Source organism: Mustela putorius, unplaced genomic scaffold, assembly GCF_011764305.1.
Source record: "Mustela putorius furo isolate JIRA1106 unplaced genomic scaffold, ASM1176430v1.1 tig00000765_pilon_pilon_pilon, whole genome shotgun sequence".
NCBI classification, from domain to species: domain Eukaryota; kingdom Metazoa; phylum Chordata; class Mammalia; order Carnivora; family Mustelidae; genus Mustela; species Mustela putorius.
The window spans coordinates 201865-213147 of record NW_025421470.1 but is presented as its reverse complement, the minus strand read 5'-3'; the positions used below and the strand labels follow the sequence as shown (position 1 = coordinate 213147).

Sequence of the window (11283 nt, the reverse complement as noted above, 5' to 3'; positions counted from 1 at the left end):
CCTGTCCCTAAATGGGCTTATTCGGCAGAGAAAGGGCCGAAAGACCACTCGGTGCTGCAGTGTGGACGCTCCTCTGTCACTGCGATGTGCAGAGCCGCAGAACCGTGGAGGCAGGAAACACACTCGTGGGTGCCTGGGGCGTGTAGGGGCGCGGGGGGGCCTGGGGTGATGAAAACACGCATTACGGAGGGGTGGTCGTTGCAGTCTGTAAATGTACTCCAGCCCGTTGAGTCGCACATTTTCAGAGGACAAAGCTCAGGGGTGTGTTCAGCTCTCAGTGAGGCCGTCGTGAAGGGTTTAGACGAGAATGGACGTCTGGGCTCCTCGGGCCGACGACCCGCGTTTGACTGTAGTGTCGTCGGATCTTCCCGTCTGGGAACTGGCACGTCCGCTCCTCTGTTTCCGTCTCCTAAATGCGTTGTCACATCCGTGTTCAGACCCTGAATACGTGACATTGATACCCTAGATACTCCGTTTCTTGGGGGTGTTGTGAAAGGTGCTGCCCAGGCCTCTCGTGCTCCCGTCACGCCTGGCTCGCGCATGGAAGCACGTCCACACTCCCGGGCCCCCCAGTGCCGGGACCCTTGCTGACAGCGCTTTTTAATCCCATGAGCCCTTCCATAGGATTTCGTGTGGACACAGTTCTGTCATCTGTGAGCAGGGGTTTATTTTCTTTCCCGTGTGATTACCTTTCATTTCCGTCTCTTGGTGGTGGCAGAGGCTGGACTTCTGGATGCTGTCGAGCAGCCCCGGTTCCAGTCCTGGGGGCGGAGCTTCTGTTTGTCAGGCAGTTGTGCAAAGGCCCTGCGGCTGAGGAAAGTTCCTTCTGAGTCTTAGTTTGCAAAAACTTTTTTTCTTATGAATGGATGTTGAACTTTGTAATACTTTCTTTTCACCTGTTGACGAGGGGATGCATGTTTCTTTGTTTTCTCAGCTGACCTGGTGTTTACGGTGACTTCTGGATATGGGCTCCGAGTTCTGGTGCCAGGGAGTCATGATATCCTATTGTTTTCACGTGTTATTAGATGCAGTTTGCCCATATTTTGGGCACATTGAGTGTTGTTTACTCTTGGTTCATGAGGGATGTTAATCTGGAGGGGTTTTTTGTTGTTTTGTTTTTGTTTTTAAAGATTTTATTTATTAGACAGACACAGCAAGAGAGGGAACACAAGCAGGGGGAGTGGGAGAGGGGGAAGCAGGCCTCCCGCTGAGCAGAGAGCCCAATGCTCAATCCCAGGACCCTGGGATCATGACGTGAGCTGAAGGCAGCTACGTAACTGACTGAGCCACCCGGGTATCCCTGGAGGGTTGTTTTTTATTTTTATTTTTTTTTATTTTTAAATTTTTGGGGGTATTGTCGAGCTTTGGCCTCATAAAATGAGTTGGAACATGTTTCTTCCTCTTCTTAATTTCTGGTAAGAGTTCCCTAGAGCTGGCATTTATTTCTTCCTTACATATTTGTATAAATTCACCAGTGAAATCACCTGGGCCTAGTAGGGGTCTTCTAGGGAAGGTTTTTCGTGACGGATGTAGAGTTTCTGGTGCTGGCAGAGGGTCCCACAGAGGTCATTCTGATCTCCTGTAGCCTTACCGAGCTGCTGCTCCTCATCCTCGGCCCCCGCGAGGGAGCACAGGGCATGCCGCTGTCTCTAAGTCACGGATCTATCCGCAAGCTCTGTGCAGGCTTGCTTTGCCCGTTGCGAGCTCTGTTGCTGGGTGAGGTAAGGGGCCTCTGTACGTGGGAGGGAGGGTCCGGCCGCTCGGCCAGGCCAGGACCTGCAGTCCTTGATGGGAGCGCTCACGGCTCCGGGTGTTAACCCTGATGAAAGCTGCCGTCAGCGCCGTTCACAGCCCTGTCCGCTTCTCTGGGACTTGTCAGAAGCGCAGGGAGGTCCCTGTGGGACTAAAGCCCAGTCGCCAGGAGAACACGTTCATGCTTTCAGTGGACATTAACCAGGAAATCGGGAAACACGTTATTTCATTGAGGAATAACTGACGTGCGATACCGTTTCAGGTGAGCACAGGGGGATGTGACACTCGCGTCCGTCATGAGACCTTGACCAGCGCGAGGCAGGTTCCCGTCTGTCACTGACCTGTCACAGTGCCACTGACTGCTCTCTCGTCTCTGGCCACCAGCCATGTTGCTCTGTTTCTGTGACGCTGTTTTCTGCGTTTGTTTGGTTTGGCTTTTTAGGCTCTGCGTCTGAGTGAGGTGATGGGGTAGCGGTCGTGTCGGACCCCTTTCACTTCGTGTAACCCCGGTGTCCGTCCGCGATGTCAGAAGAAAAGCAGGATTTCCTCCTTCTGTGATGACTGAGTCCTACTCTGTTGAGCTTATGACCTGCGGCTCCTCTGTTCACTCGTCTGTCGGTGGACGTCCGGGCTCTCCCCGCAGTCTGGCCGTCACGGAGGCTGCCGGAATGGTCAGGGCGCCTGTGTCCCTTTGAATCTGTATTTTAAGTTTCTTTGGGGTAAATACCCGTTAGTGCGATGGCTGGGTCGTAGGGCAGCTCTATTTTCAACTTCCCGAGGACCCTCCGTGCTGTTTTCCAGAGCGGCGGCACCAGCTTGCCTTCCCACCAGCCGTGCAGGAGGCTCCCCTTTCTCCGCATCCTCGCCAGCACCTGTCGTTTCCCAAATGGCTAATTTTAGCCACGTTCTGACCCGTGTGAGGTGGGATCTCACTGTGGTTCTGACGTGTATTTCTCGGATGCCGAGTGACGTGGAGCATTTTTTCAGGTGTTTTTTGGCCATTTATATGTATTTTTTTTGAAAATGCCCGGGTTTTCTGCTCAATGGGCAGTTTTTTCATACTGAATCGTATACAAGTATTTTAATGTATTTTTGGATGCTCACTTCCTGCCGGCTCTATCACCGTTTTATCGATGGTTTCCTGCGTAGAAAGTTTTTAGGTTGACATAGTCCCACTTGTTAATTTTTGCTTTTGTTGAAGGAAATAAGTATTTATTTGCTTTTAAGTATTTTGTTTGAGAGAGTGAGCATGAGTGTGATGGGGCAGACGGAGAGGGGGAAGCAGGCTCCCCGCTCAGCAGGAACCGCCCCCCCGGCCCCAACGCGGGGCCCGAGCCCAGGACCCTGGGATCATAATGTGAGCTGAAGGCAGATGCTTCACCGACTGAGCACCCAGGCGCCCCCGAAAGAGAAGTATTTTTAAGGAGTAAATCGCAGGCTGAGCGTGAACTTGTGGAGCGTTTCCTCCTCCGCGTCCGAGATGACTTTGATCCCTGGAGTCTCTTCCCCCCAGGCTGCGTTTTGGGACCAGAAAAACAGCCTCTAGTCTTTTCCACACCAGGGCCTGCGACAGCCCTTCCGCAGGGTCACCTCGGACACAGGCTCGGTCTCTCAGCTGCACCCTGGAGCTGGGGGCCGGTGCGACCAGGTGACCTCTGATTCCTGTTCCACATGCTGGGACCACGGCCCGATGCTCGGAGTGCCCTCTGGTCATCCGTGTGGGCAACCCCTCTCCTGTCCTCACTGGGGGGTTCCTTGTGCTCTGGAAACGAGCCCCCCACGGAGCTCTGGGCACCCTCCGCACACTGTGGTATCCAGGCCACACTACCCACGTTTGGGTGCTGCTTGGCCGTGACAGCCCCTCAGCGTGCATGGTGCCCGCGTGGGGCCCTTGCTGAGGTTTCCAGGCCTGGGATTTGCCGGTCCCGCAGTACGACTGGGGACCCAGGCCTGTCAGGAGTGAGCCTCTCTAGGACCTGAGACTGTGTGTGTGTTCAACAGGCTTAATGCTTTGAATCTGGTGTTCTTACACCAGTGTTTGGAGTTTGTTTTTAATAAAAATGTACCTGTTGTGCAGTCGTAATTGGCATGCAGTCACCACCCCTGAGTGCTGACGATCTGCTTGATGCTACATGACAGCTCTGCCTGGATGGACCCAGGATGGCCCATGTCCTGGCACTCAGGAGACGTGACCCTGACCCTGGGGTGGCGGTGCCGACTGCCCTCGGCCGTACTCGCGAGATGGTCTTCTGCTGGGGGAACCGTGCAGACGATGTCATCTGTGGTTTGTTACAGAGGCCGGACAAGTCTGCGTGGAAGCAGGATGGAGCGGGCTCGCAGAGCTCAGCGCGCCAGCCAGACCCGGCACTGCCGGCGCCAGCCGCACGCGAGGAAGCCAGCAGCGGCAGCGTGCAGGTAAGGCTAGGCCTGCGCCGTGCTGGATGTGTACGGTGCCACCCACTTGGGACCCCTTATCCGTCTCTCAGACCTTGTATTTCTGGGGCGCCCGGGGAGCTCCGCCAGTTGATGTCCGGCTCTTGATTTCAGCTCCGGCCATGATCTCGGGGTCGTGGGCTTGACCCCGTGTTAGGCTCCGTGCTCAGCAGGGAGTGGCTTGGGATGCTCTCTCCCTCTTCTCCTGCTCGCTCACTCATACTCTTAAAAAGGAAAAGGCCTTTATGTTCCCAGAACAGCGCAGGGCTGACGGCAGAGTCGGAGCGAAGGTGCGGGGAGCGCCAGTGCGTTCTTGCCCCCGTGTCGATGGCCCGCACTTGCATGAGCACCGACGGCCATCACCCCGGGTCCACAGGGGACGTCGGGGTTCACTCTCGGTGGAGTGCGTTCCGTGGGTCTCCCTCGTAGCTGCACAAGCCCTGTCGTGACGGCGGGGCTCTCCCTTGCCTGAGCACAGGTGCCGACACGTGTACACCCGTGTCAGTTGGGAGACGTGGAGCCGTCACAGACGGGAGCAGTGACGGTGGATACAGTTGCCCCTGCGGTGTCGTTCCGCACAAGTACTTCGTGTCTGTGCACATGAATTCAGGGCATGTGACTTGGGGTCACATTAGGTGATGGTCATCACAGCCTGAAAACACCCCAGACTGGGGATTCGCAGGTCAGCGTGTTTGTCCCTGCGGTCCGAGCTCCGAGGCCTCTCTAGAGGGAAACTGTGTGTTAGAGTAACAGGGTTTGCAGGTACGCCTCTGGGTAGGCCTTCAGGGGTTTCCCACAGCCCCCGAGACGTCCCAAGGCCTGGGGATGAGACCCCATCCCACCCCGGGAGTGCACCTCCGCTCGTGGTCAGATTCTTGGGGCCTTTGGGGGCTCCTGTGAGACTCGGAAAGGGTGTCTGATCTGCCGTTTGTCAAAGTGCCCTGCGAGGCTGGCCCTGGGGACGGGTCCTGCAGGGCTGGCTTCCGTAACAATGTGACAGTTTGCTGATCAGAGGAACAGTCGGGGTTTTCTCAGTTTGACCTTTTTGAAGATTATTTATTTATCTATTTAAGTCCTGCCTACGCCCCATGTGGGGCTTGAGCTCACAACCCCAAGACCCTGAGGCTCTCACTACTCTGACCGAGCCGGCCAGGCGCCGCTTGCTGCCCTTTGACGCCCGGCGGTGCAGTCGCGCGGTGCACGTGGCGGAAGGTGTCTTCCTTCCCTGATCGCTTGGCGTCCGCTTTCTCTAGGTGGAGAAGTTGTACCTGCATTACTTGAGAGCAGAAAGCTTCAGAAAAGCTCTGATTTATCAAAAGAAGTATCTTCTGCTATTGATTGGCGGATTCCAAGACTCTGAACAGGAAACGCTGTCCATGATCGCCCATTTGGGAGTGTTTCCTTCCAAAGCAGATAAGAAAATTACACCTTCTCGCCCTTTTACGAAGTTTCGGACCGCCGTCAGGGTGGTGATCGCGATACTAAGGTAGCACTGGGGTCCCTGCCGCCGCCGTGTCCCGGGGCAGGAGCGTGCGAGGGCTCGGGCTGTGTGCGTGAATGTGCCTCCTTCTGAGCGACGCTTGCCTCCCGGAGGCCGTGTGCAGAGCTGTCACTCTCCTTCTGACACTAGGGTTCAGGGAGGCCTTCTTGTCACCCAGCAACACCTCGCCCCTCCATGGACTTCATGCTGGGACTCCTCTGACACCAGGCACAGCCGATAAGAGTTTGAACCCGCATTCACGGCTTCACGTTCTTGGTCCCCGTATTTCCGTGAAAGGGGCCGGGTCCGCTGGAGCGCGTGAGCCGCGCGGGCAGTAGCTGTGTGTGGTGGTGTCATCCTGGCTACAAGCCCACTCCCCGGGGGAGGTCAGGGCCCGGGGGTCCTGCCAGTCTCAGGGCCCCAGGTGTTGTTGACACGGGCTGTTGTTTTGGGAGCAGGTATGTGGGTCTCTGGTGTGACTGGGAATTTTGACCCGTTCAGAATTAACAGTGATGAAAATCCATTTTATAACTTTAAGATTTGCTGAATTTTCACACGTTTGTCCCACTAACAATTGTTAGTGCGACGTGTGCCGTGGGAAGCCCGAGAGGTGCCGTCCTCAGCCCCCGGTCGTCGTCGTCCGTGTGGGCCAAACGCCCAACGCAGCAGCCGGGTGGGCTGGCTTCCCCGGCTTCTCCCGACCGAGCTGCGGAGCCCTACCCCTGCAGAGACCCAGCTCTCGGCCGGCCGGTTCCAGCAGAGGCGGGGGCTGCCTGGCCTCCTCACTCTCCTGCTCTCAGCCCTCAGCCTCAGGGCACTTGGTCCCCTCATCTCTGGGTTCTGACCACACACTGCCCAGCCGTCACCTGTCCATCCATCCTTCCGGTCTGCGTGTTTGGAGAGAAGGCCCCGTGCCAGGAGCCTGGTGGGTGCGATGCGGGCAGCTGCCCAGGCCCAGGCCCTGCCTTCTGCCTTCCTGCCAAGGGGCCGAGCATTTCCAGCGGCTGCTGTTTTGATGCGAGTCAGAAGGCGCCGTCTGAGAGGCCCCACGGTCAGAGGCAGCGGTGTCTAGAAGGAGCAGCTGGTAGGAAGGCCAGAAGGGTGTCTGCTGAGCCACGGAGGGGCCGTCCCAGGAGGGGCCAGGGAGCCCCGCCACGGTGCACCTCCGGGGGCCGACCTCTGGCGCTCGTCACCCTGACAGCCCTGCTCCCCATCTGACTGAGAACGCCTGAGGGCAGGGGCCTCTGTCTTTGCTCCTCCTGCCCTGAGTCATCGAGTGGCATTTGTGGCGGCAGGGAGCGGGCATTGCGGGTTTTGAACTGAGTCTGTGGGGCCCCGGGCTGGTGGGTGTCAGGGCGGCGCCACTGCAGTGGCCACCCAGGTCTGATCCCAGCTGTTGGTCACGCCTGGACTCCCACTGCTCTTTCCACAACGGTTTTGCTCTAGTTTCTGATGTTTTGTGTCCTTTCTTTCCTTTGTAGGTTACGTTTCTTGGTTAAGAAGTGGCAAGAGGTAGATCGTAAAGGGGCCATCATGCTGGGCCGAGCGCCCCGTCCAGGTGGGAGCCCAGTGAAGCCTGCAGGAAGCCCTGGGGTGCGGTGGCTCGTGGAGGCGGGCGGTTTCAGTGCTGGGAAGCGCACACCAGCTACGGTGGGAACGGTGTGGAGGTGCCGAAGTAGAGGCGAGCAACCCCAAAACAGACGTCGGCTGCTGGGCTGCGGCTCTGCTTTGCAAGAGCCGGCCTCCCGCGGGCCCTGCCCCAGAGCAACCGTGTGCAGAGAACCCCCCCCTCGCAGGGGGCATGCCCCCCGGTCCTGCAGGGAGGGCTTCGGGCATCTGGAAGGGAGGCGGCCAGACCCTCGACAGCTGGCCTCCCCCGGCCACCGATGGGTACTTGGGCCCTTGGGCCTTCAGGAGAGTTTGCTCCCCGACCAGGTATACCTGGTGGTCTCGGTTCAGCTTCTTCCTTCTCCAGAGCCCCCTCCTCAAAGCTGGGGTGGGGGGAGCGCCCCATTGGCTCCGCAAGGTCACAGAGGGCTCTGCTGGGGTCAGGTCAGCCCAGGAGGGGCACAACACAAGTGATCAAACCTACATTTTCTCTAGAGCTTTTTGAAATGTAATTTTTATAAATCGGGTATTTTAAAAATGTTTTCAAATTGCCATACAGACTCCTAGAAGTTTTGGTAGAGGGGTCTTCCTGCTAAAAAGCTTTCGTCTCTTTTCCTAACCCCTCTGTTGTTCAGCGGTGGCCGGGGAAGGAGTCCCGGTTCCACGCCAGCAGGCTCCACCCAAAACCAGCACGTCCCCGCCAACCCGGGACGTGTCCTCCAGCCACGCCGGGGACCGTGTGCCCAAGGCCTCCCCGCGCAGGAGGGAAAGGTGAGTGGGCTTCCGGGCCGCGGTTCCGGCGTAGGTGGGCCTGCGGGCCAGCTCCGTGCGCAGGGCGGCTCCCCAGACGAGCCGTGCTCACCAGTCCTGGGGGGGCTTGAGCTCATCTCTCTGTGCCATTCGGGGGGTTCTGCACACATGACGTCACCTCCCTGCGTCCCACTCAGCTGGCTGTTGAGGTGTTCGCGCGCGGAGGGCCAGTGGGCGGACGGCGGAATGCAAGTTTGCTTCCACGTTACCGCGAGCAGGAGGAGCCCTGACTGCACAGACAGGCGAGAAAGGGTTGTGGCCGCGGCTTCCCCTCCGGGTGTTACCGTGCAGGGCGGGGGCCTGGGTTTCCTTTCTGCAGAGCAAACGCCTGAACGCCCGCCGCAGGCACCGAGATGCGGGCATCTGCTGCTGGGCCCTGTGTTCCCTCCTCTCAGCCACGACAGTGCCAATTCTGTAACGCAGCCAAGTTCAGTCTGTGTCTGCGCGTGTGTCCGCACGTCCAGGGTCCCCCGTTTCTCTGCGTGCGCTTTCCGCAGCACGGCTCCGGGACGGGACGGGGAGGACGCGCCGGCGTGTGCGCCTCCAGCCCCTGCCCCTGGCTGACGGGGGCTTCTCTGCACACGGCTCGTCTCTGGTGGGGCCGTCCTGACAGGACAGACAGGACGTACGCGCGATAGGACGCACGCCCAGGCGCAGACGTGCACCCCAGCTCCGCACCAGCCGGGCGTGCAGCTGACTTGCGATCACCTGCTGGTGACGTCCCACCGACGTATGGGGCTCCTTGGGGAGATGTGCTTTGGAAGCTCTGGCTTTGGGCTGGCCCCAAGCAAGGCAGGGCATGCGCAGGACTCGGGGGCCCGGAGGCCCAGCCCTGTGTGGGGAAGGCAGAGACGCTCCGTCTGTGGCTGTGGCACCCCTGGGGTCTGGGTGGGTGATGGTTACGGAGAGTCCGCGCCAGCCAACGGCCGTCCTGTGTGGATGGTGCGAGGGCAAGCGAGACCCTAACCCTAACCCGAAGGAGCGTGGGGGTTGCAGAGCAGAGGCCGGGAGGAAAGGTGCTGTGCGGAGACTGGGTCGGGCAGGTCGTGCCCCGAGCGAAGGGGATGCTTTGGGATGATCAAGGAGAGGTCAGTGGGTCGTTGGGTCACCCACAGGGCACTGGGGGGCGGTTCTGAGGGACATGGCTGCGCAACCCAGTGGAGGTAACACATTTATACTTGAAAATTTCGTAAATAAAAAAATTTTTTGTGAATAAAGTAACATATCTTGGGGCACCTGGGTGGCTTAGTCGGTTAAATGTCCAATTCTTGCTTTCTGCTCAGGTCATGATCTCAAGGTCATGAGATCAAGCCCTGCATCAGATTCGATGCTCCGCATGGAGTCTGCTTGGGATTCTGTTTCCCTCTACCTGTCGCCTGATGGGCCCCCATACTCTCTCTCTTACATAAATAAGTCTTTTTATTTTTTATTTATTTATTTTTTTAAGATTTTATTTATTTATTTGACAGAGATCACAAGTAGGCAGAGAGGCAGGCAGAGAGAGAGGAGGAAGCAGGCTCCCCGCTGAGCCGAGAGCCCGATGCGGGGCTCGATCCCAGGACCCTGAGATCATGACCTGAGCCGAAGGCAGAGGCTTTAACCCACTGAGCCACCCAGGTGCCCCATAAATAAGTCTTTTTAAATAATAAGATAATATACAATAATTTTTATTCATTTTAACTCTGAGACGTTTTATAGAAGTTGGTTTTGTTTGTTCTTAAAGATTTTATCTATTTATTTGCGAGAGTGAGTGAGCCCAAGAGAGCATGAGCAGGAGGAGAGGGAGGGAGAGAAGCTGGCCCCCCGCTGAGCAGGGAGCCCGATGGCGGGGCTGGACCTCAGGACGCCGGGATCGTGACCTGAGCTGGAGGCAGACGTTTCACCGACGGAGCCACCCAGGCGCCCCGGGAAGTTGATTTTCAAAGCGTCGTGTGACACTCTGAAACAGCGCCCGAGCTTGGGGGCGCCCGGCTGGCCCCGTTGGCGGCCTGTGTGGCTCTTGATCTCAGGGTCAGGGGCTCGAGCCTCACGGTGGGCAGAGAGAGGACATGCCGACGTACGCGCACACAGAAGCACACTGAGAAATACACACACTCTACTCTCTCATTTTGGGGTGCAGCAGGCGTCGGAAGGAAACGGCGTGTGGCCCCCGTCCCCGCTGTCTGCTGCTGTGTCGCTTGAGTTTCACTGTTTCTTGGTGTGTTTGTTTGTTTGTTTGAAGATCCACTCCGTCCCTGGATTCGAGATCCGAAAGATCCCTGGCTGCTTCTCAAGACCCCGAGCGTTCCTTGACGGAATATATTCATCATTTGGAGATGGTCCAGCAGAGACTGGCCGGGGCCCCTCCAGGTAACGAGTTCTGTTTCTCTCGATGAGACGCGGCACCCGAGGAACACACAGTCCCGGGGCGCAGGCTGAGTGAGCTTCCGTCTTGTCACCAGCCGCCGTCGGTCGCCTCAGGACGGCCGCGAGTGCAGGCGCCGCAGACGGGTCCTTGGCGGGAAGCGTAACGCTCGCTCCTTCCCTGACGCGCTCGGGCCGCAGCGACCCTGCTTTGGGGTTGGGGTTTCTTCCCTGTCCTTGGAACCGTGCTGCACCTCAGTTGTCTTTACCGGAAATGAGATCAATTCAGGGGCACTGTTTAAGAATTTTGAAATTCTTCTTAAAAGACACAGGAAGACTTCTAACGAATTGCTGTGTCATTTTCATTCATTTTTAGATTCTGCTTCAAAGAGATCCTGCCGCCAGAAGACAAAACAGTGAATAAAATCCTTGTGCCTCTTACCATGACAATTCCATTTGAGGAAAAGATTTATTTTTCCCCTTTTCTCAAGGAAGACGCGTGGCGTGGCGTGGCGTGGCGTGGCGTGGCCTGGCCTGCGCTCAGTGCCTGGTCTCCTCCCGTGCCTGAGATGCCAGCCCCAAGAGCCGCTCACGGGGCGTCCCCACCTCCCTGTGATGCTGGAGAGCCCAGTGGAGGATGTTCTGTGCGACGGTCGTGTGTTTTAGCTCCTCACCTTCCGACGGTGGCGTGCGCGCCCGGGGTGACTGGCGCCCGTCCTGCTCGGTGTGAGCGGCCAGAGCTGTCCGGCTGGCTGCCGCGTTGTTGATTGTCTTAAAGTGTACAGATGGGAACTTGGTTTAAAAACAGAAACACCCCAAGAACAAAAAGAATAAAATCAAGCACTATTTTATTGTGA

At 57.6% G+C, this 11283-nt stretch overlaps 1 protein-coding gene across 1 annotated transcript in view; it reads left to right on the top strand.

Moving 5' to 3' along the window:
* Positions 1-11283, top strand: part of PCNT (pericentrin) — a 112484-nt gene extending 101201 nt beyond the window's left edge. Inside the window, 6 exon segments of the mRNA XM_045084283.1 lie at positions 4048-4167; positions 5439-5671; positions 7147-7223; positions 7909-8044; positions 10305-10432; positions 10803-11283. Of these exon segments, the coding sequence (XP_044940218.1) occupies positions 4048-4167; positions 5439-5671; positions 7147-7223; positions 7909-8044; positions 10305-10432; positions 10803-10846 (738 nt within the window). The 3' untranslated portion in view covers positions 10847-11283.